This window comes from Oratosquilla oratoria, chromosome 44 (assembly GCF_046742065.1).
Source record: "Oratosquilla oratoria isolate Oo_2021 chromosome 44, ASM4674206v1, whole genome shotgun sequence".
Taxonomy (NCBI): domain Eukaryota; kingdom Metazoa; phylum Arthropoda; class Malacostraca; order Stomatopoda; family Squillidae; genus Oratosquilla; species Oratosquilla oratoria.
The window spans coordinates 15,540,549-15,566,377 of NC_134820.1; the positions used below are offsets into that span (position 1 = coordinate 15,540,549).

Genomic DNA, 25,829 nt, shown 5'->3' on the forward strand with positions numbered 1-25,829 from the left:
GCAATGCATTGGCAATGTGTAGATATAAGGCTTATAGGAACAGTTTACGAGGGAAAATGGTATGCATGAATTGAAGAAAACCGAATACATAAATTAGATACCTGAACGAACCTGAGTGAGAAAACGTAAATAAAGGAAAGAAAGATAAGAAATTAAGTTCAAAGGCACGACCAGGAATACAATGACAAGCATGGATGCACGCATGCATGCACAATAGATTGAGAGATAATACTAAAGGGTATCACATGTTTATGAATAGTTTATGAATGAGATTAGACAATGTCTCAGCTAAGAAAATACTGTATCTGTAATGTAGTTTTTCACATAGCTATCAGTGATGGCAATTTTTCGGAATCTCTATTTACGCCGTTTTCTTTTAGTTTAACGTAAGAGAATGGAGCGTCTTTTTAGGGAAGACTAACATATTGTGAGTGGGATATGTCAATCAAAAGCGAAATTAACTGAAAAATTATTCTAATATGAATTTCTTAACATTAAACAAAAGAAACATTTATTCAAATTATAACAAACAAAATACATACAGATTGTGTTAAACTAATGAAAGCATATCTTCGTATACTTCTTTTCTGATCTCATCAGCGTATTCCTGCAAATGAATAAGTGACTTAATTGTGTCAAGCTTTAGGTTAGATCTTTCTTTTCTTTTTATTAGATTAAACTTTGAAAATAATCTTTCAACATCAGTGTTGGAAGTTGGCAAGGCTAAAACTTCCATGGCGAAATGTGCAAAGCTTTCATATTTAGCTTTATCAGAAATATCTGTCAGAGACAGCACATATTGATAAAAAATTTCAATTGGGTATTTCTTATCTGTTACCTCATCAGGAAAGGTCTCCCAGGCAATATCACGCCATTGATCAGCAAGCTCCTGCATATTGTAATTATTTATCCTGGGCACTTCTTTGGCCAACTGCGTAAGAGATGGCATATCTAGTCTTGTAGTTGGATTTATAACATTTTTTGGGTGTAGACAGGCTGCCAATCTCCACAAAAGATTATCCAAATCAAATCTTTTTTTGATTTGTAGGCACACTTTTATCAAAAAGGCCCTGCAAGTTTCCTTGACCTCGGTGACTAGGCTGTGGTTTTGAAATTCTCTATTCTGGAAGAGTGCGTGGATGTCCTCACCCAGGTATATCTGGTTCACTGGGAGAAAAATTGAAGGGTGCAGGATTTACATCGCTAAGCTTTTGTCGTTGTAAGACGTGTGGCAGGCAGAAGAAATTAAGAAGGCGTAGATAAAGTTTTGAAATTTCATCATGGGCAATGTGCAATGTTGGGCCTTTTGTTTGAAAAATTAAGTTGGCAGTGTTCAAATGTGGTAAGATGTATTTCAGAAAAAGTATGTATGCATATATAGCCTTACTCTCAAGTGCCTCGCATATCTTGTCAACAGATTCTAACTTTTCTTCTAACTTGATGTCATTGAAATATAGCTTAAGGGGTTGCCACTGTTCTACAACTCTTTCAACAGCTTCAAGCAAGGATAGCCACCTGGTTGCACATGGACGCAATATTTTGTGTGGTTTGACGCCACAAAATAACTGAAAATCTTTAAATTGGTGCTTCCTTTTGGCGCTGTGGCTGAAAAAAGTATAAACATTTCTGATTAAATCCTCACACTTTCGAGGAAGGGTCTTTGCTGCCTCACTACTGCACAAGTGTATGCTGTGTGCAACACACCTAAATATTGTAATCCCGGGCACCTGTTTTCTCAATCTGCTGGTAACACTATTCAGAGAGCCCATTATGTTAGATGCCCCATCAGCAGCGAATCCGATCATGTTGCTCAAGGGAATCTGATGGTTTGAAAGACACTTTAAAATAAGATTGAAAAGAGATTCCCCAGATGCCCCTTCATTCCCATCATACAAATTTATCAGGTCTAACATTGCCGTCTGAATTTGGGCAGACGCTTTATCATAATACTTAACAACAAGTGCACATGCTTTATCTGAAGAACAATCTGTACTTTCATCAATTATCAAACTGAATTTGTTTTTCTGTAATTTGGTGGCCAATTTCTTTGTAAGATAGTCCCCCAAGACTTTCACGACTTCGCTGCACTTCTTTCTCTTGAGTGCCATTTGTGCTGCAATGCTGGAGTCGGGGAACATTTGCCTGTTGACCTCCAGAATGTCATCACAGAGACTATGGAGGTAAATGAAAAACATTCGTTATTACAAGACATTTATTGAAAAATCATTTAAAATAAAACAAAGGTAGATATTTGTGGCGGCGAGTTTACATGGGCTTTGCTCGACCTATTTTTTGTATAAAGATAGTGTACACAATATAAGATAATGACCTGAACGGCAGGTTGTGCTCTGCTAGGAAGAGAATAAATAGCAGAGTTGCATATTGCACAGCACTGGTCAATGGTCCTTTCTGGTCCGCGGTGCTGCCTGGTTGGCCAACTTGGCCCTCGTCGTCGGTGGTGGCCCTCCCTTGCCTCAGGCTGGATCTTCGCTGCCTCTCCTCCAGGGAAACATGCTGCCTCGATTTGCGGTGGTACTTCAGACCGCTGATATCAGCCATCAGGGTCTTATGGCAAACCTGTTAAATTTAGATTGAAATGGAAGAGGATAAAAACCGTGCCGTGCGTCACAAAAATTGGTCACCTTTGTGTAAATTGTTGTGCAGATCTGTTTATCATAAAAATTAATTGTGCTTTAGTTTAGTTTACCTGGCAGTAAGCTTTGGTGGTGTCATCTGGCACTCGTGCCAGCCAAGCCCTAAAAAAGATCGTTGGATAGCCAACTCTCTTGGAACCGAAGTCGTGGCATGACCTGTCAGTTTCAAATATAATAGTATTTTCTAATATAATTCTTTCTCCTAATTGATTAAATATGACTATACCGTACACCTGTGCAAGCTAAATCTATATTAAGAATGACGGTCAAATAAAATATTACGTCTATATTAATTAACAAGATTATTTTGTAACTGGAACACCCACTATTTAATATTATGGCTTCTACAATTCTTCAGATCCTCTCTTTTACAAACATTCATCATACTCAATCAAACAATCGTCCAATAATCTTCGCATCATGATGCTCTAATCTGCCGTTCCTTTCTGAGAATCCCACTAGGCAATGAGCTTCGTACCCTTAATCTAAATTCCTACGACTTGCTTTACATTTATGAACTATTAAGTATAAATAAGCTTGGTTTTCTCAACTTTACTTCATTTCATGTCATTCCATTTTTCTTCATTGATAACATTCTCTTTACAAAAGTAATGCATTTCTTAAGGCAGGCAGTATTTCCTAAAATTACCAATTCAATGACTTTAATGTTTGTGTTACCCACATCATTAAGTTAGGTACATTACCGTAGCATATATCTATGATAAAATCAGTGAACCAAAAATCTAAGAAGAGAAATCACTGGGGGGTTGATGTGGCCAATCACAATACAATTTTGATTTGCGCATGGAAAAGTAAACTAAAATCTATAATTTCTATAATCAATTTGAATTCACTTATTTAGCCTTGTATTACCGACTCAATTTATCGAAACTATCCATTTGTTGGTTATTATCCATAGATTGGGAACCACTGGTCTTTTAGTCAAGTCTACCCAAAAATAAGTATTGTAAGAAAACTTGATACCGTTTTGTAAGAAAATGAAGCTATTAACAAAATTAAGGGTATACAAATGTAATGTTCCTAGAAATAAAAGCATTTCATAAAATGAAAATACTCACTCGATTGAAGGCTAGTTGTCGACAAAGATAACCGGTTGAAAGCTTCAGCAATATTTGTACTTGCACTATGATGTCTGAACAGCTTCGTAGCTAGTGTACAACTGAGGAATGCCCGCTTTTCGGAATCACGAAACTTCAAGACATGTCAAAACAACATCCACAAACCATTGATTAAATCGTAATCCTATAAAAACTTTCGTAATAAGATATGTAATTGATGTAATAAGTTTAGGGAATAAGGAAAAACTTTGGATATTTTAAACAAATACGTACAAATTACCAACATGAGTAGTCCGATATTACTTTCGGACGGTCTCGTAAATTTGTGGGCGTGACCGTTGTTTCGCAAAAACAGTCGATATTTTGTACAAGTTCATGGCTGTTAGCTATAAGCGGTTATTTGCGAATCTGGTTACGTCGTCATGCACACCCTTGGGTAAATGTTTATGATTAATTTACTTATGCAAATACAGTCCCATTTATGTATATACAGGCTTGAATTTTACATAAACACAAATATTATTATATTGTTACTTAAATAAATAGTTTAATATTGAGTAATTAGAGGATGAGGATCAAATATATTTTTACAATACATTGGCAATGTGTATGAGATATATGGCTTACGGAAACAGTTTACGCGGGAAAACGGTATGCACGAATTAGAGAAAACTGAATACATAAATTAGAGAACGGAATTACAGCTTCGATACCTGAACGCATCTGAGTGAGAAAACATAATAAATAAAGGAAAGAAAGAAAAGAACTGAAGTGCAGTGGCATGAAAAGGAATAGAATGAAAACAAAAAAACATGTAAACAAACCTGTACGTATTCGAGTGAGAGAAAAGATAAACAAAGAAAATAAACTGAATGCAATGGCACTAAATGGGATAAAATTGAAAACATGTAAACAAACCGGCACGCATTCAAGTGAGAAAGAAACATAAATAAAAAAGAAAAAGAAAATGAATGAAATGAAATGACACTATTATAATGTAATATTGATGTATTGTAATAATAATTGACAAAAGATTTTAACTCTCTATTGCTATATCAATTTGGAGTGCACTTCTTTAGATTTACCTATTTAAGGGATATGTTACAAATGATACAACTAGTGAAAATTGTAAATACTCGTCCAACTACTGGCAGTGTAACGTTGTGTGAATCAAGATCGAATGTTGGGTTTCATGTCTTCAAATTTGCTGCTCCTGGCCTAGAAAGTACAGTACACAATAGCTTTCCATAGCACATTTTATAGATAGAGAATATCAACAGCTTTAAGTAAAAGTTGAAATTTTCACTATTCTCCAAGTGCTATGATCTCGATAATGTAACTGCTACCGAAGCATATATTATATATATGGAATGAAATTAGACGAATAATATAAAACAAATGATAGTCAATGGAAAATGTAAAGAAAAATGAGTTAAAGTAGGAAAAATTATATCTTACACTGCACTAAGTAAAACAAGGTGAAGTTGTATAAAATATTTTACTTTATTCTATGTAGAATAGAATAATTCAAAATGGATGGGGGTTGATATTCCTTTAAATCATACTGCATACAGTGGAATTCGCCATAGAACAGGGATGGGCGACCCTTGCTTGACACGGGTGCAAAACCTGGCATACTAACGACTTTTATTCGACATGCGAAACCCAGAAGTCAATAATAAAAATAAGTAAATAAATAAATAAGATCCAGCTTCCTTTGTATGTTTTGTATGGCCATTGGTAACCGCATGCTTGCGTTCAGCGGCCGATAGGGACCTTTATAGGTCCTCGTATGCACGCCTATCATTTTATTCCGATGGCACGCGAGAAATTTTGTATTAAAGATTTGGCTAGTTTTGGCACCCACACTTAAAAAGGTTGCCCACCCCTGAAATAGGCCTTGTTAACCTTAGGAACGTGGGGAGGGAAGAGGAGGAGGTAGATCTGTAACAAGTTTAGAGTCACAAAGACTTCCTGCATCAGTCCATTGACTCAGTGTCGCTCTCAACCCTTCACCTTCGTCGAAGGGATTATGTCAAAGCATTGTATTCTATCTACTCCGGTGGTCCTCGACTTACGTCATTCTCGACATACGTCGTCCTCGACTTAATGGCGGTACAGAATGCAGAGTTTCATCTGTCATTTTGGGGGTTCTCATTTTTGTTTTATCATTACATTTTCATTTTTGTCATTTTCTGCACTATAATTATTGGAATGATTTTATTATTCTTATTAAACAATAATTTTTAAGTAGATGACTTCACGCGGACGTATCTCCTGGGGATAGTCTTTTTGTTGTTCTTGGCCGCAATGGAACAGCACAATAAAACTTATTTGAGGCCGGACTCGATATCGCTGTCCTTCCAAGTACATAACCGCTGGATTCAGGAACCTAAGGTACCCAGCTGGCATGCTAGGGACATCACTACGGAAAACCAGTGAAATCAGACAGGGAAAAGAAAGTGAAGAGAGGCCGGATTTACAATACCTCGTGGCTTCTAACGCTGACCTCTCTCACATGCATTCCAAGATGCTGAGACAGACAGGACTTATCATAGTAAATAACACAGGATAGAAAATAGGGCACTTAGTCACATATAACAAAACAAAGACGAACCGTGTCTATGATGAGACATACAGAGGACTTAACAACAAACTCAAGAAACACATATCGGACATTAGACACCACCGAGAAACAAACGCTTGAGTTAACCCCATAGACACTGAGGCACACCTACCAAACTGTGAAGGATCCACTATTCTGGCCAAAGATCTACACAAGAAACAATGGAAAATAATTTAATCGCTTTACATTGCCAATTACAACAACACAAACAAGAGAACTGGTGACTTGAAATGGACAAAATCCACCTCGACACTTGCCTTCCAAGATTGGCTTCCCAGCCCCCCCCCTCTATCTCTAAAGAGAAACCTTCTCTCACGTTTTGCTTACCCTTTCCAGCTTTCTTCCTTTTACTTATCCAGTTCTTGTTTCATGGTGCTGCTACCAAATTTCTATTTAGTTCACATGCTATCAAATCAGGCATCCTCCATTATTTCTACTTTGTTCCTTCACCACTTCGTAGTTTCATTATTGTCATTATCAACATAATTATCACATTATTATATTACCACTATTGTTATTATTCTTTTTTATTATCATTGTTATTATTACCATTATATTATTATCATTACAATCTATTACAATTTATTATTATTATTAATATTATTATTATTATTATTATTATTATTATTATTATTATTATTATTATTATTACTGTTATTATTATTATTATTACTGTTATTATTATTATTATTATTACTATTATTATTATTATTACTATTATCATTATCATTATTATTATTATTATTATTATTATTATTATTATTATTATTATTATTATTATTATTATTATTATTATTATTATTATTATTATTATTATTATTATTATTATTATTATTATTATTATTATTATTATTATTATTATTATTATTATTATTATTATTGTTGTTATTATTATTATTATTATTGTAGGTTGGCCGGAGCAGGGGTGTGTAGGCTGTTAAAATACTAGTTGGCGTTTAAGTGTGTTTATTAGGTGCGTGTGCACGGAGGCGAAATATCTACTTAAGCACTTTGTTTAGCGAGACATAGGTATCGGAGAGGGTGCTTACTGAGAGGTCGATGCCGGAGAAGTGCTCACCGTATGGGCGATGTCAAAGAAGTGCGCGTGTGTCTATGTTGTGGGATATGAGCGCTATGCACAAAGGCCGTGTGCAAAACTCACCCAATCACAGTCGCAACGGGTCGTGTGCAGATTGACCTGCGCCAATCACACTCTGACCCGGCGACGCGACCTGGCTTGTGGGCGTGGCCAGCTGGGCGACCCGAGGTCGGCGCGCAACAACAAAGGCAATTGAACACAACAAAGACACGTGACCCGAGGCGTCTGACCCCGGGCCACGCGCAGCTCACGCTGCGCAGGACACGTGACCCAGAGTCAGCGCGCCCTGGCTCATGAACAAAGATACCAAACATCGTCTCACGACATCCCTCCCCCCGCTAAACGAGTATGGACCTAGACTTGGCATGAGGGAAAAAATCGAGATGTATGTGTCGGGAGGTTATCCACCTCGGTGAATCCCCTAGAGACTGCATTCAACTCGATGAAAAAAAAAAAAAACACCGCCTGCAGAGATATAAATAAAATAGGGGCGGAGAACTAAGAGGGGCTGCTGCCCCGCACTCCGCGGCGACTTGCTCCCTCGTCATAGGGGAGTAGCTCCACGCTCCTCGCCTGGGATCCTGCAGCTGGTAGTACGACCCGCGGTAGTCCTCTCGACCAGCAGAAAAGCGCTGCGCTGGCTCGGGCCGAAATGGGGAATCTGTGGAAAACCAAAAGCGGCAGAATCTTTGTCCAAGAGGGGGGGGGGGTCGCCGTCAGACAAGAAGGGATACTGTAATAATAATAATAATAAAAAAAGGGTATGTGTGCATCATATCAACATCAAGTACAGAGGGTCGTCTTCCACTTGACGCTCGAACTGGGGCACGTCTCCCGTCGTTCCGATGCTGCTTGGGCGCAGGCGTGTGTTCCTTCTGTCGACGTGCTGCGGAACCCGCGCCAGCGCTTCAACTGACATGATGCCACAGGGCATTTCTGATGCTGGCTGCAAGCTTGTCCTTTGCAGATCTGTAAAAAGTAGCAACGGCAGAAACTTGCACAGGAGAGGGGGGGGGGAGTTATGAGTGGAACACACTCACAATGAATATGTACAGAAATACAATATTTATAAAAAAAAAAATCCAACATTAGGAGAATAATGCTATGAACAGCATAAGAAAGAAAATGTCACCTGGTCGTTACCAATGAAGGTAGGTTCGGGAGAAAAAGTATCTACCGTTGATGTTACTTGGTCGCTACCAATGAAGGTAGGTTCGGGAGAAAAAGTCTCTACCGTTAATGTTAGGTATCCTCCTGGAGATCCAGGGGTTCCTTCTCATGTGTGGGGAACGCTCTCCTGACGTTCTTATTCTCGCACACAGAGAGGTTGCCCTCCTGCTTTATCCTGTCTGTGTGTACAGTGAACTCACGTCCTGAACGGAGATGTTTGATACAATAGATTACATCACTCACCTGTTTTATCACCCTATAGGGGCCTTGGAACAATGGCTGGAGCTTCTTTGTCACCCCTTGCCTAGGTTTGGCGGTAATATAAACTCTGTCACCAAGGGTGAGCTGCTTTATCCGTGTCCTCGGCCGTTTTGTGTGCCTTTCAATTGTGGCAGCTTCGATGAACTTTTGGCACCTGTCAAAACATGAATTAGCTACGGCCATTGTTTCGGCCGCTAAATTATCCGTATTATACCATGGAACATTTGGCCTGGTGAACTCCGCTATAGGGAGGACAGGGTCTCTGTGGAACAGGAGGAAATGTGGGGAATCCCGCAGGACTCTATGATATGCAGAATTGTAGGCTAAGACCGCCTGTTTGATTGTCCTGGACGAGGGACCGTAAGATTTTTATAATGGTCCCATTTACCCTCTCAACGATCCCGTTGCTCGATGGATGCATAGGGGTGATCATATGGTGGCTGATGTTTGCCATCGCCATCACCTAGGTAAGCGACTTCCTTCTGGAAGAAATGACATTTCTCCAGCCTCAATGAGAGGTTTGCCTCTTGCAACCTCCGAAGGACATCCTCGAGAACAATGATATCGTCCATGTACACCATCGCACTGACCCCTAACAGCCCCGTTAACACCTGATTCATCACCCTTTGAAAACAGGATGGAGCGTCTTTTAACCCAAAGGGAAGAGACGTGAACTCGTAAAGCCCTTCGGGAGTTGAGAACGCCGTTTTATCGCAGCTGCTCTCCATCAGTGGGATCTGGAGATACCCCTGCTTAAGATGGAGCAGAGAGATGATGACGCTGGAGCCGAGACTGCGCAGCATCGACTCAATATGGGGAAGAGGGAACCTATCATCAACTACGTGTCGATTGAGAGCACGAAAGTCAAGACAAAAACGAAGGGTTTTATCCTTCTTAACAACCGGAACAAGAGGAGCATTGTAAGGAGAACGAGATGGGCGAATGATCCCCTTATTGAGCATATCCCCAATGAGGTCTCTAATCTCACCTCTATACTTCTCAGGAATGGGATAATATTTGCGGTAGACCGGCGGTCCAATTGTCCGAATCTCGTGTAAGAAGTGAGGCGTCACGGTAAGTGGATCCCCTGGTAAGGCAAAAACATCGGCATATTTGACCACTAAAGAGGTCAGAGCCATACTTTCCCTGCCATGCCTATTAGGGAAAATTTTCCCTACTTCCAACTGTAACTGATTTCCACGAGAGCTATCCACTACGTTAGACGCCTGGACCGTTCCCACCGAAACGTTAGTTCCACCGTCTACTGGCGCAATCTCCCCTAAGAGGGAAATTTCCCCAACCATTAGGTCTTTGTGAATCTCACGAGTATCTGGGCTCAAATTCAGGAATGGAACTTTGCACCAAGCCTTTCCATTTTCCATCCTGAGCAGCTCTACTACTCCCTGACCGAGCAAGCTGGCGTCTTCGACGTATGGGCGTGCTGTAAACAGCGCCGAGACGGCCTGACCTGCGGAGCGAGCTTGTCTGCTCTCTCGAGTATTACTGTTATGGTTCCGCCTGAAAAGCCTGGTACCCAATGAACTTCACTTGTCTTAACCGGAAACGTGGCTGCTTCACTTATCCCTTGATAACTGTAGCGCTCCTTGCACACGGCGATGAGCGGTGGTGAATGCTGGACCGTCTTTGCAAGGATTACTGGGACATCCTTGTCGTTCAATTTGAACGTTAAAGGACGGAATGTCAAAGACACCTTATGAGCGGCGAGGAAATCAAACCCGAGGATGAGTTTGGACGGAAGACCTTCAGCAGGGATGATGAAGAAAGAATGGCGGAACGAAAAACCAGCGAGATGAAAAGGAACATCTACCTTGCCAAGATTTGGCATCTCCGAACCGTCGGCCACTATGATTCTAGTGGTACCAACCTGGGAGCCTTCCATGGTGGCAGGCAAAATGCTCTTATGAATAAGAGAGGAAAGCACAAACAGACCGAGTAGCGAGGGGCTCTAACAAAGTAACCGCTACCATAGCTAAACCGCTACTAGCGCCATGGGAGCTGGCCAAATCGACGTGAACAGTTTCCACGCTCGACTGCCGCTCTATTATCACCTTGGGGTGTGTCTTTCCCTGCGCTGGCCGTTTTTTGACGAGCCACTCTCCGCGAGACCCATCTGGGCCTCCTGACCGACACTCGTACCAGCCTTCCAAGTGGTGCAACATGTGCTTGCCTGACCACGTGCTCTGAAATAGCACGCATCGGTCTCGTGGCCCACCTTCCAACAATGGGTGCAATATGGACGCTTGTGACCACCACGGCCCCGGTAACGCTTCCACGTGTGTCTGTGTCCCCCTGCCCTGTGAGAAGGGTATGTGTGTTCCTCACGAGGCCGCGCCCCGGTGTCTCGTCCATGGCGAGGACGCGCCTCCATCACTCGCAGAGTGCGAGGATTTGTCTCTTTCTCCCGCGAAGTGCGAGGTGAGGAAAAGTCAGGGACTCTGTGTAAAGTGGATATGGAATGTGATTGTGAGGGTGGAGTGGAAATAGTGTCCGCGGCCGGGTACTGGTGTGACACAGCGGCTGTTGCTGGATACAAAGCCATGGGCGAGTCCGCCCCGCCCGCATAGACGGTCTTCACATCGCAACTATGCCTCTGTGCATAGTCGATGGCCGCGTGAAGGACACCAACAATGGAAGATTGCTGTTCGCGAGTGAGGGTGCTCGCGAACTGTTGCGGCATGGCCCGCTTAATACGGGTCACGGCCGAAAATGTGGCCCAAGCTTCCCGCTCTGGGTGGAACACTGCATAAGACGAGACTATATCAGCCATTCTGAGAGCAAAAGAAGTGAGCGTCTCAGATGGCTTGATGACTGCCTCGTCGAGACGATTGGCCAACGCTTCTGCCGACGCGGGCGCATAGAAGAAGTCTTTGAATGCGAGTTTGAAAGCCTCCCAATCATTGGGATGCTTACCCTTTGCCAGGCGAGCAGCGATTGCAGCATCGCCGGCTGTTTTCTGCTGAGTTACAGCAATTTTGTCTACGTCAGGGACCTCTGGAGACCATCTTTCCTCTAATAAGGAAAGACAAGAGGTCGCGTCAGTACAAGCAGGGAGACCACGGAGGGGATGGTGGTTAACTCCAGAAGAAAGAAAAAATGGAACATCGGCAGTCGCCTGAAGCCCCCTTGCCTGCTGGCTCACAGCTCCCACCACGTGGGTGTTGGTAATACGGCGAGACATGGTTAAAATACCTATCAGCCCTAGCTCTATCTAGCACTCCTGTGTGTTCACTGAGATAGTCCTAACAGTGTGAAATGGTATGTGGGAATATGTTCACTGAGTAGAGGTGTGGGTATGCGTAAGATTGCAAACACACCGCCGCTAGACAATCTTAGTAATGACGAATTACCAGTTCCCAGGAATGATTATATTAAACTTATATCCCTGTGTGTAAAATTCGGTGTTTTTACGTTCAATGGTAAGGAATATAAACAGCACAGAGGTCTCGCCATGGGAAGTCCTCTTTCTGCGGTGCTGGCCTGCCTTTTTATGGAAACGTTGGAGGAAGATGAATATAGAAGGATCATGGGTAGAGGCACCACGTGGTTAAGATATGTGGACGACGTTATTGTAATAGTACCAGAGAATATCGACATTGGACATAAGTTAGATAGACTCAATAGAGTCCATAAAGATATACAATTCACTGTAGAGATGGAAGACGACCACAAGTTACCATTCCTTGACACTTTGGTGCAGAGGAGGGATGAAGAAGTAAGATTCTCAGTGTACAGAAAACCCACCAACAGAGACGACTTTGTGCATTATTTTTCAGGACACAGCGAGCGAGTGAAGACCGGCGTGCTCATAGGCTTCTTTCTCAGAGCTTTTAGAATTTGCAGTGAGGAATTTTTTGGAAGATGAATTAGCCTACATAACAAATGCCTTTAAGAAATTAAAATATCCAGGGGGGATGATTAACAAGCTGAAAGGAGTAGCTCGGAACATTTTCATGAGACCAAATGTCCAATCGTCCGAGGATAATAAGATACAGTACATTTCGGTTCCTAACTCTAGAAAAACTGAAGGCATAGACAGATTTCTTGGGAAGAGTGGGATAAAAATAGCAAGGACTTCCAATTCCAATATTGGAAGAGTCGTCAAGACTAAGAATATAAAAGGACTGTCCCAAAACGCCCTCAGTACCATTTATCGCATTCCTTGCGGTAGATACTCATCTTCATATTACGGCGAGTCAGGTCGAGGCGTCGAGAAACGCATAGCCGAGCACAAACGAAACTTGAGGTCACACAGGACGTCTAACTCCCTCGTCCAGCACGCAGACCAATCTGGACATTTGCCCCACTGGGATGGGGTCGAGGTTTTACACACGGGATTAAGGAGAGACACGAGGAAGACTGTAGAAGCTGCCTACATTAATTCTTATGAGAATATCAATGCCAGGGAAGGTTTTGTTTGTTTGTCAAAGGCAGCAAGTAAATTAATTATAAATACAATTGGGAAACATATGCATGATACGGGAAAGGGAATCCCCAGACAGCCAGCGGGATGACCTGTCCATGTCCCCGTCCTCGGATGTATAAATGTGAGGTCCAAAACTGTTTGTAGTCAGCTTACTGAAGAAGACCGAGTCGGTCGAAACGTATAAGCAATAAAGGTTCCAGCCCATCTTCGCTTATTCTTCCTCCACCCACTCTCTCTCATATATATATATATATATATATATATATATATATATATAAATGAGTGTGTGTATACATACATATACCAAGGCTTTTTCCCCCTTACAAGGGAGGTAGCCAAAAAGAAAAAGGCATAAAATCATTCCCACCCATTCCATCCCTAAATACACTCCACTCCCCTCCACCCTCCCTCTTATCTTAGCACCTCGTGGATGACGGGTCATCCTTGCACCTTGTCCACTACCCTGGGTCAGAAGCAGTGTCGCAAGACACAGCACATCCACAATAAGACCGCTTCATTAAATCGGCGACCCCCCATCTCCGCCACCCCCTTGCATAAAAGAAGACGGGGAGAAATCCCTTCGGGCTGCGTCAAATTTTGCTCACACATACTACCTCACCCCCCCCATCCCCCCACCCATTACACCTCACAACATCATCCATATACAACCATTCTCCATTCACCCCTGTCTTCTGTCCTCTCCCATCCTTCCTCAAGAGACATTCCCCTCTTCCCCAAAGCCCCCTTCACCCCATCCATCCATCTCATCCTACGACGTCCCCTCATGTTCACTCCCTCCACATCTGCCTTTCATACCTCTTTTACTAGTCTTTCTTCACTCATTCTTTCCATGTGTCCAAACCATCCTAATACTCTTTCATCAACCCTATCTCCAAACTCCCTTCCCACCCCTGTTCTCCTCACCTCCTCATTTCTCAATCTATCTAGCCTAGTAACCCCCATCATACTTCTCAGACACCTCATCTCAAACACATTCAAACTCCTTCTCTCTTCCTCTCTTATGTTCCATGTTTCTGCCCCATTCAGTGCTGTTGGCACAATCACTTCTTCATACAGTCTTCTCTTAGCATCCATTCCCAAATAACTATTCCTCATTAAACTTTTTAATCCACCAAGGCATTTGCTCGCCTCTCTCAATCTACATTCTACCTCCACCTCCACTCCACCTTTTCCTGCCACATTTGCACCCAAGTATCTAAAACTATCCACTTCTTCCAGTCGCTCTCCCTTAATGCTCACTTCCAGTCTGCTGCCACTTTCACCCTTTGTACATTTCATCACCTCACTTTTACCCACACTTATCTTCAGCTTTCTTTTTTTCACACACTCTCCCAAACTCTGTCACCAACTTCCTCAATCTCTCCTCCGATCCTGCCACAAGCGCAGTGTCGTCCGCAAACAACAGCTGGCTCACCTCCCACTTTTCTCCATTTTCTTTAACCATCTTCAATCCCTGACCCACCACCCTTGCATTTACCTCTCGCAACCCCATCCATGTACATGTTGAACAGCCAGGGCGACATAACGCATCCCTGACGAAGTCCCACCTTTACCTCGAACCACTCACTCTCTCCATTTCTAATCCTGACACATGCTCTACTACTCTCGTAAAATCTCTTGACAGCTCCTAGAAGCTTTCCTCCTATCCCGTATATCTGCAAAACCTCCCACAGTGCCTTCCTGTCTACCCTGTCGTAGGCCTTTTCCAGATCCATAAAAGCCCAAAAAACATCCTTCCACTTTCCTATAGCTTTCTCACATATCTGTCTTACTACACAAATCTGATCTACACAACCTCTACCCGTCCTAAATCCACACTGTTCCTCACCAATTACTCCCTCTGTTCCTCTCCTAATCCTCTCAATCAAGATCCTCCCATAAGCCTTCCAAACTACACTTAACAAGCTAATCCCTCTGAAACTACTGCACTCACACTTGTCCCCTTTTCCTCTTTATATATATATATATATATATATATATATATATATATATATATATATATATATATATACATATATATATACATACATACATACATACATACATACATACATACATACATACATACATACATACATATTTTGCTGAAACCACGAGGAAATCAAAGATCGGAATACTAGTATTCTGATCTTTACTTCCTCGTAGTTTCAGCAAAATACCTTTATGCACTTGTTTTACATACATACATACATACATACATACATACATACATACATACATACATACATACATACATACATATGCATATAAGTATACATACAAATATATACACCAAGAGGTGTATTAACTTTACTCTCTAGATATATCCAAATCAAAGCAGGAAGAGTAATACCATTACTCTTGACTTCTTAACGTATCTGAGTCCAGAAAAGATAAGCGATAACTATCTCATATACATATATATATATTCAGTGTGAGCGCATGATAATTCAAAAGTTGATATCATAAGCTGCTGGCCGCGTCCATCGCTATAAGCACAACGGTGGGAGTAAAAACAAAAATAAAGAAATAAATATATAAACAAAGTGATTAAAGACTTAATTAATAATGTCCATAGGCCTCTCCAGATAATAAGTTGATATTATAAAATTCGCTTTCTCTGATGAGCTACTCGCGAGCTACAGTTTGGGGATATTTGACCTACCTGTTTCCACGTAAAATGGCGACATGACTTCTCCTGATGAAACCAAAATATCATTTACTGTGTTATGAGCTATCTTACAACCAAAGACATTTTTTCAACTTAAACTGTAGCAACACAGATGAAATCTGGACCCCAATTGGTGCTGAATGAAATGTGATCATAGAAGATTGTATAAAACACGTTAGTGGAGTAGATTGTTTGAATATTTTTGGCCAAAACCAAATTACTTTATTTATCTGATCGTCAGAGGCCCCTAACGCTGGCGGGATTTTCTTTTATTCTATTTATTTATTTTTTCTTTTTAATCGGGACTCATGTATGGCAGTAGTTACCAAACTAGAGCCCCCCCCCCAACAGTAAAAAGGATACAGGGTGAGGCGTGAAGCCATCTGCTAAAAAATAACTGTTTAGTAAGAATAATGAAATAATTTCGATAATTAACGTACAGAAAAATGACAAAAATCAAATTGTAATTAAAAAAAGAATAATAATGAAAATGAGAACAATCTTCAAAATGACAAATGAAACTGAACATTCTGTACCGCCATAAAGTCGAGGACGACGTAGGTTGAAAACGGCGTAGGTCGTGAACGAAATAGGTCGAGAACGACTTAAGTCGAGGACCCCCCGGAGTAGATAGAATCTAATGCGACATTGAGTCAATGGACTGATGCAGGAAGTCTTTGTGACTCTAAACTTGTTACTGATCTACCTCCTCCTCCTTCCCAAATTCCTAAGGTTAACAAGGTCTATTTCAGGGGTGGGCAACCTTTTTTAAGTGTGGGTGCTAAAATCAGCCAAATATTTAATCCAAAATTTTCTTGCGTGCCATCGGAATGAAATGATAGGCGTGCATACGAGGACCTATAAGGGTCCCTATCGGCCGCTGAACGCAAGCATGCGGTTACCAATGGCCATACAAAACATACAAAAGAAGCTAGATGTTATTATTTTCTAATTGACTTCTGGGTTTCGCATGTCGGATAAAAGTCGTTAGTATGCCAGGTTTTGCACCCGTGTCAAGCAAGGGTCGCCCATCCCTGTTCTATGGCGTATTCCACTGTATGCAATATGATTTAAAGGAATATCAACCCCCATCCATTTTGAATTATTCTATTCTACATAGAATAAGGTAAATGTTTTATACAACTTCACCTTATTTTACTTAGTGCAGCGTAAGATATTATTTTCCCTACTTAAACTCATTTTCCATTGACTATCATTTGCTTTCTCTATATTATTCATCTAGTTTCATTCCGTATAGATGATAACATGCTTCGTTAACAGTTACATTATCGAGATCTTAGCACTTGGAGAATAGTCAAAATTTCAACTTTTACCTAAAGCTTTTGATATTCTCTATCTTTAAAATGTGCAATGGAAAGCTATTGTGTACTTTACTCTCTAGGTCAGGAGCAGCAATTTTGAAGACATGAAACCCAACATTCGATCTTGATTCACACAACGTTACACTGCCAGTAGTTGGACGAGTATTTACAATTTTCACTAGTTGTATCAATTGTAATATATCCCTTAGATAGGTCAATCTAAAGAAGTGCACTCCAAATTCATATAGCAATAGAGAGTTAAACAATTTTGTAAATTATTATTACAATACATCAATAATACATTACAATAGTGTCATTTCATCTCATGTATTTTCTTTTTCTCTTTTATTTATATGTTTCTTTCTCACTTGAATACGTGCTGGTTTGTTGACATGTTTTCAGTTTTATCCCATGTAGTGCCATTGCATTCAGTTTATTTTCTTTTCTTTGTTTATTTTTTCTCACTCGAATGCGTACAGGTTTGTTTACATGTTTTTTGTTTTCATTCTAATCCTTTTCATGCCACTGCACTTCATTTCTTTTCTTTCTTTCCTTTATTTGTTATGTTTTCTCACTCAGATGCGTTCAGGTATCGGAGCTGTAATTCCGTTCTCTAATTTATGTATTCAGTTTTCTCTAATTAATGCATACCGTTTTCCCGCGTAAACTGTTTCCGTAAGCCATCTCATACATACTGCCAATGTATTGTAATAATATATTTGATCCTCATCCTCTAAATAATCAATATTAAACTATTCATTTGAATGACAATATTATAATATTTTTGTTTGTGTAAAATTCAAGTCTGTACATACAGAAATGGAACTGTATTTGCATAAGTAAGTTCATAAACATCTACCCAAGGGTGTGCACGACGATGTAATGATTCGCAAATGTCATTAATTCATTATCTGTGATGAAAAGTGTAAACTATTCTTATTTTTATTAAAGCAATAGTCTACTGTCTTATTATGTATAATTATAGCATCAACACACGTGCGTGTTCATTAATATTTATACCAATGCATATTCTCCCTGCCCAACTGTACTTCACAATATGTCTTTTTATTCCTTCAGAAAAAAAATTCTCACTCAGATGCGTTTTCTAATTCATGTGTTCACTTTTCTCAAATTCATGCATACCGTTTTCCCGCGAAGCCGTAGTTGTGTTCTCTATGTATTCAGTTGTCTCAAATTCATGCCTACCGTTTTCCTGCGTAAACTGTTCCCGTAAGCCATATATCTCATACACACTGCCAATGTATTGTAAAAATATATTTGATCCTCATCCTCTAAATAATCAATATTAAACTATCTATCTAAATGATAATATTATGATATTTCTGTTTATGTAAATTTCAAGTCTGTACATACAGAAATGAGACTGTATTTGCATAAGTGCACGACGATATAACAAAATTTGCAAATGATCAGACGCATCACAAAGGCAGCAGAAAAAAACAGTGCTATCTGATGACATTCACAGTAGCATTAATACTCCTTCATAGATCGATAACCATATGGAAATGTATGTACATAGTATTTCTTAGATGTCTTAATGTATACATATTTATGGAAACCGGTCCCATTGATATGAAATATATAGATGGTACTCTAACCTACTTAGTTTAAAGCATAGAGAAGGTAACTTACATCCGTAATGTTCAATTGCATCTCAATTCTTTTAATTCTTTCACCTGTTTTCCTTTTTCTCCACTCGAATGCGTGCAGGTATCGAAGCGCCCAGGCACGGAAGAGACGGCTACGAGTTTCAGTCACTTCGCGTCATGTCGGATCACCTGAACCGTGACGAGGGCTTCCACGACCACGCAATCACCATCATGGCCGTCGCTTGCGGGCAGGCCACAGATCACGATTTCACGCTCACCGAGGAAACAAGACGTGAGTTACGGATGAATTTATTCACACACACATATACGCACAAATAAATGAATACACATACACACACATACAATATGTATATATATATATACACATATATATATATTATATATAATATATATATACATATATATATATATATATATATATATATATATATATACGTGAGATTGGGTGGTGGGAGTGAAACGAGGATGATCTAGGAATTCATTTACTCTAACGTTTCGACCAACTTGTTCTTCTTCAGAGAGATGTACAGCAAGTTTTGACATGGGTTACTATTTATATCACTCCTATAGAGCACTCGCTCAGGTTGCAGCGCCCGGGCGGCGATCAATTGTCCCGTGCAGCACGACCCGTTTTGTCGCGCCCAGCACGAGGACACTTGCCACCTTTGACAAGCAAACAAATCCATCCCTTCCGTTGGTGTTTTCATTACTATTTATGTATGCAGCTTCGATTGTTTTCCTTGCCTTCTTCTCCAAACCCTTTTGAAAATTTTTAGTCTCCTTCCAGTGGGGCAGATGATCATTTTTGTCCAAGTGCTGGACAAGAGAGTTTGAAGTCCTGTGTGCTCTAAGGTCATTTTTGTGTTCACATAGGCGTTTATTTATACCCCGACTTGAATATCCGAAATATGAAGCTGAACAACCTTTACACGGGATTTGATAGACGACACCCAATTCGTTATTAGGACCTTTTTCTTGTCTGTTAATTTTTTTTCCTATTTTGTTGGATGAAACTTTAGCTGTTTTCATTTCACCTTTTATGAGAAACCTGTCGACGTCTTCGGTGTTAATCGAGTTGGAAACGGTAATTCTCAGTTCTGTGGGCATTTGTCCTCCTATTATGAATTTCCTTAGCCTTATCCTTCATCCTGCAGATGACACAATAATCCGCAGAGCAGGAAAGGAGGTAAAGTTTGCAGTATATAGGAAACCCACAAATAGGGATGATTTTGTCCACTATATTTCAGGTCATAGTAGGAGTGTGAAGAGAGGAGTCCTGTTTTTTTTCTTTGAACCTTCAGAATGTATAGCAGCATGTACTTAGAATATAAAATTAAAAATCTTTCAAAGAATTGAAATACTCTAATGGCCTAATCTGCAATACATTACACAAGCTTACATGCTTTATATGATGTGCTCTCTCTTTATTCACACTAAACCCCCCACTTTACTTAAAAACGTGCTCAATCTATGTACATGGGTATGAATACAATATAAGATAACACGGTATACGTGTTATTTGTATGACAGAGAGAAAATCACTTGAAATCCTGCATCCTATATATAAACAAATTCCGACGATGGACTCGTGCATATATAGGCATTGTGAGCATAAATTATACATTATTCATACATCACAAGAAATTAAAGCAAATACTTTTTTTAATTCTTACATACTAACTAGAACATAACAACCTCAAATGTATAACATATATGCAGATATGTTCATTTTCAAGATATCTTAGTTTTGTCTCATGACTATCTGCGTCTGCGCGAGATAGAAAACGGAATACACAATACACACGGTACGAAACACAATAAACACAAGGGGTGACTATGCTACGGTAACACTGTGTATTCATGTGTTTGTGCATATATATATATATATATATATATATATATATATATATATATATATATATACATACACATATATATATATATATATATATATATATATATATATATATATATATATATATATATATATTGTTACATCTGCGATGTATACTTGCCAAGTATGTAATTGTTATTGTTGTTTCGAGGAAATGTTGTCATGTTACGTGTGTTCGTATTGTGCTGCTTTGGTTATGACCAAATATGTGTCACCGTAAGGTATTTTCTTTACTATGTATTGTATGTATTTATTAATGTAACTATGGTATTAGTTTATAATAATATTGATTGCTTTCTGTAACATTTTGATTGTTCAAGTGTCCATTGCGCATGCGTCTCTGCTACGTCACAGGCCGTGACGTAAAAATATTTCATTTGTATTTCCCGCATAAACAATGTAGGCTCGTCAGGCTAGGTAAATCCCGCCCCCCTTGTAGTATCCAATAAGCTACGAGCGTATTGCCTCGTCACGCACCGGTGAACGAGTCTATACGACTGTCCAGACCCTGCTTAGACCTATTACACGGGTCAGATTCAAAATGACTGCCTTAAGGTTAGTGCCTTTTTCCCTTGGTATAGCAGTAAGCCAGATCCACTAGGACTTAGCTTTGTAGTGCCATCTAAGTGAGCGCGGAGTGTGGTAGCATTGGAGCTTAGGATTAGCATAATATTTCGAAACTGTTTAGTGATCTGTGAGCTGGTCTTACGTCTGTTCAATCCCGTTAAAACTATCGAACTAGAGTCTTTTGTGTAATGATCAATGTATGATCAGAAGTCAGATGTATTATGTAAAATAGTGTTTGTTTAATTGTATTCGTGTCTTATTTGTTGTATTATTTTCATGTCATCTTACTTGTATCAACTTTCGTACTTCTAAATTTATTTAATTATATTTCTTTTAAGTTAAGATAGTTTGATTTCTTTCCCCGGTGTCCGACCGGGTGGTGACCTTATTCAGTTTTCTTGACCGTTTGAACCCGTAATAGACATAGGGTCTAAGGGTTCCCTTGATGTTACGAACCTCTAACATTCATAAGGCCGGTGAACCTTTGGTACTTTAGAGAGGTTTGTAACATTAATTGGCGCCTCATTGCCAGGATTTAACGGTAAATTGGAAAGACGTTCGACGTGGATCAGTGATAATAGGTTTATTAAGGTAGGAAGATGCGGTTAACCAACGAAACCGAGGTAGATGAATTTGTACAAGGAAAACCCACAGATAAGGAAATACAAGGTCTCACCATACCCGAGTTGAAATTGATAGTGTGTCGCCGAGAGATGAAGAGAGAAAGACAGAACAAGCTTCTGCCAGCTCAGCGAATTTAGATGATCGGGAAGGTAGTGACGCTGATGGTGAATCCCAGCACACCGAATCTCGATTAAGCGAGTTGCAATTAAAATTAGAAATAGCTAAATTATAAGCCCAATCTAAAAGGGAAGAAACTGAGAGGGCTAGATTAGAAATTCAGTGTCTTAAACTTAAAGCTGAATTGCAAGAGAATGAACAAGTGCTACCAATTCCTCAAACCGTGAATGGGCGACCTGAGTTTGATGTAGTGCAGAATGCGAGGTTGCTTCCTGAGTTCAATGAATCCAACATGGACCTGTACTTTAGAATTTTTGAAAGGATGGCTAAAGATTATTCATGGCCAAAGAAGTTTTGGCCTGCGCTGTTGCGGGCTAACCTAAGAGGGAAGCCCTTGAGAGTATATGGCGCCCTAGAGGACGCACAGGCGAAGGACTATGACATGGTCAAGACGGCCTTCCTTAGGGCATGTGAACTCGTTCCCGAATTATATAGGTTAAAGTTTAGGAACTTAAGGAAACAACCTAACTTCTCGCACGTAGAGTTTAGTAGAGAAAAGCATTTATTGTGGGACCAGTGGTTAAGATCTCGCAAGGTTAATAAAGATTTTGATAGACTGGCTGAACTGCTACTGGTAGAGGAGTATCTGAGATCTATCCCTAAAGAGGTATCATTGTATCTTCAGGAAAAAGAAGTCTCCAAATTGGAGGAGGCCGCAGTCTTAGCAAATAAGTGTGAATTGATAAGACCTGCAGGGAAGTTCTCGGTTACTCACAAGGGAAAAGGAGACCTGGCAATAAATGGGCAGAGAATCTCGCTCTCATCAGGTGGGTCACCTACCAAATCCATAGAAGTCAAGAAAGATGACTGTAGTAAGTCATCAATGATTAAGTCATGTTTCTACTGCGGAAGGGTAGGCCACCAAATGAGAGATTGTTGGAAGAGACGAAATGAGATGGAAGGTGTCAAGCCCGTATCTTTAACAAATAAGGTTGAGAGTACTGCCACTAAGGGCAAGGCCCAGGGAGAGAGTGTAGCCAAAACGGTGGCATTGATGAGTTATATAGGTAACAGCCCATCAGAGATGGATGGGGGTAAAGTAGATGAATTGGAGGGTAAACTTAAACCTCACTTAAAGGGATATCAGCCATTTTTATTCCAAGACTGGATATCCATAGGAGGAGACCGGAAACGAGTCACCATCCTACGTGACTTGGGAACCCTTCAGTCCTTAATACTGAGTAGTCTGGTGAAAAGTCCAGTGGTTGGAGGGAGTGTAATGGTAAGTTCCCTAGGGGGCCTAGCCAAGGTACCTCTAGTATCCATAGACCTACAGTCGCCTCTCTATGAGGGACAGGCTATGGTGAGGATGGTAGATGAGTTACCAGTTGTAGGTGTACATGTTATACTAGGGAATGATTTGGTTGGTGGGACGATGTGTCCTACACCCATAGTTTCGGAGGTACCGGTTGTTTCGGAAGAAACCGAACAACTTGAGAGACAGCACCCGGGGTTATTTCCGGTTTGCGCTGTTACGAGGGCGATGGCAGCACGGAGGGAGTGGTCTAAGGACCAGGTGAGACCAGTAAGGGTCTCGAGTGGGGAAAACTGTGGAAAACCTGAATGTGAGGACAGTATTAACCCCGAGAGAAAACTCCCAAGTGAGGAAGCCCAGGTCGAAGCAGAGTTTGACCTGAAGCCCCTGTTCCAGGAGGAACGAGTGAGTGAAACCGATGTGTATGACTTGACTCGCTTGTTTATGGAAAAGAAACAGGTAGGCACAAGATGTCTCAGTGACTTGCAGAGAATCGATCCCGACTTACGGGAACTATATGAAAGAGTAGAGAGTGGTAGTGAACTATCGGAGGAGTATTACTTGGAGGAGGGAGTACTATTCCGCCGGTGGGTGGAAAGTACCTGCCCCACTGATGATGCAGTGTGGTCCGAGAAACGGCAAGTGATGTTGCCGAGGGTCTACCGGAAAGAAGTTTTGCGGCTAGGGCACGATAGTCCCCTTTCTGGACATTTGGGTGTACGCAAAACTTTAGACCGTATCTGGCAACATTTCTATTGGCCAGGAATTAGAAGGGATGTGGCACAGCACTGTCGTACTTGCCACACTTGTCAGTTGGTAGGAAAACCAAACCAACCTGTACCTGTAGCCCCTTTGAAACCAATCTCAGTAGGAGAGGAACCCTTTGCTAAGGTTATCGTGGATATAGTGGGACCGTTGCCTAAGACTGTTAGGGGACATGAGTATATTCTCACTTTGATGGATACGTTTTCTAGGTACCCCGAGGCGATACCACTACGTAAAGTGCGCGCCAAAGTGGTGTTGCATGAGCTGATTAGCTTCTTTACGAAGTGGGGACTACCTCGAAAGTTACAGACAGACCAGGGGTCTGTGTTTTTATCTAGAGAGGTTGTGCAGAGTTTGGGAACACTGGGGATAACAAAAGTGACGTCAAGTGCTTACCATCCTCAGAGTCAAGGTGCCCTTGAACGGTACCATCAAATGTTAAAAATAATGTTGAGGAAATGGTGCTTAGAAAATGATACGGGGTGGGACCAAGCCTTACCATACCTGTTATTTGCAGTGCGTGAGGTACCTAACGAATCGTTGGGCCTCTCGCCTTTTGCATTAGTTTTCGGGCACGAGGTTCGAGGACCTCTTAAAGTTCTGAAATAATGTTTATTGAAAGGGCATAGTTCTGCCACTAAGGACATGTCGAAGTCGGTGACTGACATGAAAAGTAAGTTGGCCGCGTGTTGGGAAATGGCCAGAGAAAATTCAACGAGTGCTCAGGAAAGAATGAAACGACACCATGACAGAAATGCCAAAGTACGGGAATTTAATCCCGGTGATAGTGTGTTGGCCTTGCTGCCTTTTCAAGGTAACCCCTTAAGGGCAAAGTTCAGTGGACCCTATGAGGTAGTGAAACGAGTAGGGGAACTAAACTATATTGTTGCCACTCCAGATCGGAGACGGAGTCAACAACTATGCCATATAAATATGTTAAAGTTGTATCGAGAAAGGGAGCAGAACCCGGTGGGTGAAACTGTCGCGAGTGTTTGTACGGTTTCTCTCATGCATGAAGTAGACGAGGACACTATTTCCCCCACCTTAGAGATGCCGTGGAAGGAGAATGCAGGAGGGTGGCCCCAGGTAGTGGATAAGCTGGACCACTTCACGACCGCACAACAGGAGGACTTAACTGCCTTATTAAGTAAGTATCAGGAGGTCTTTTGAGATACTCCTGGGAAAACTGACCTAATTGTGCATGATGTTGATGTAGGAGACACGAAGCATATTAAGCAGGCACTGTATCGTGTCAACCCGCAACGAGCAGCCATAATCAAGAAGGAAATAGACTATATGCTGGCCCACGGTATAATTACGCCAGCACAAAGTGAGTGGAGCTCGCCAGTGATCTTAGTTCCGAAAGCAGATGGTACTCAGCGGTTTTGTGTCGATTTCCGACGCGTGAATGCAGTGACCAAAAGGGACTCATACCCCTTACCTAGGTTAGAAGAGTGTATAGATAGAGTGGGAGGGGCACATTTCAAAACTAAACTAGATCTGCTACGTGGATATTGGCAAGTGCCCATGATACCCCGTGCCCAGTCTATCTCCTGTTTCGCCGCATTGGGAAAGACTTACCAGTGTAAA

At 40.9% G+C, this 25,829-nt stretch overlaps 2 protein-coding genes across 2 annotated transcripts; one reads left to right on the plus strand and one right to left on the minus strand.

Moving 5' to 3' along the window:
• Positions 1-550: 550 nt before the first annotated feature.
• Positions 551-2,195, minus strand: LOC143022301 (uncharacterized). The gene is made up of 2 exons (XM_076180447.1): positions 1,388-2,195; positions 551-1,167 (listed from the first exon to the last, which is right to left on the minus strand). Exons 1-2 carry the CDS (start codon positions 2,193-2,195, stop codon positions 551-553), a joined length of 1,425 nt encoding a protein of 474 aa, XP_076036562.1.
• Positions 2,196-21,392: 19,197 nt separating this feature from the next.
• LOC143022302 (uncharacterized) lies at positions 21,393-24,848 on the plus strand. The gene is made up of 3 exons (XM_076180448.1): positions 21,393-21,406; positions 22,289-23,253; positions 23,338-24,848. Exons 1-3 carry the CDS (start codon positions 21,393-21,395, stop codon positions 24,846-24,848), a joined length of 2,490 nt encoding a protein of 829 aa, XP_076036563.1.
• Positions 24,849-25,829: the final 981 nt, after the last annotated feature.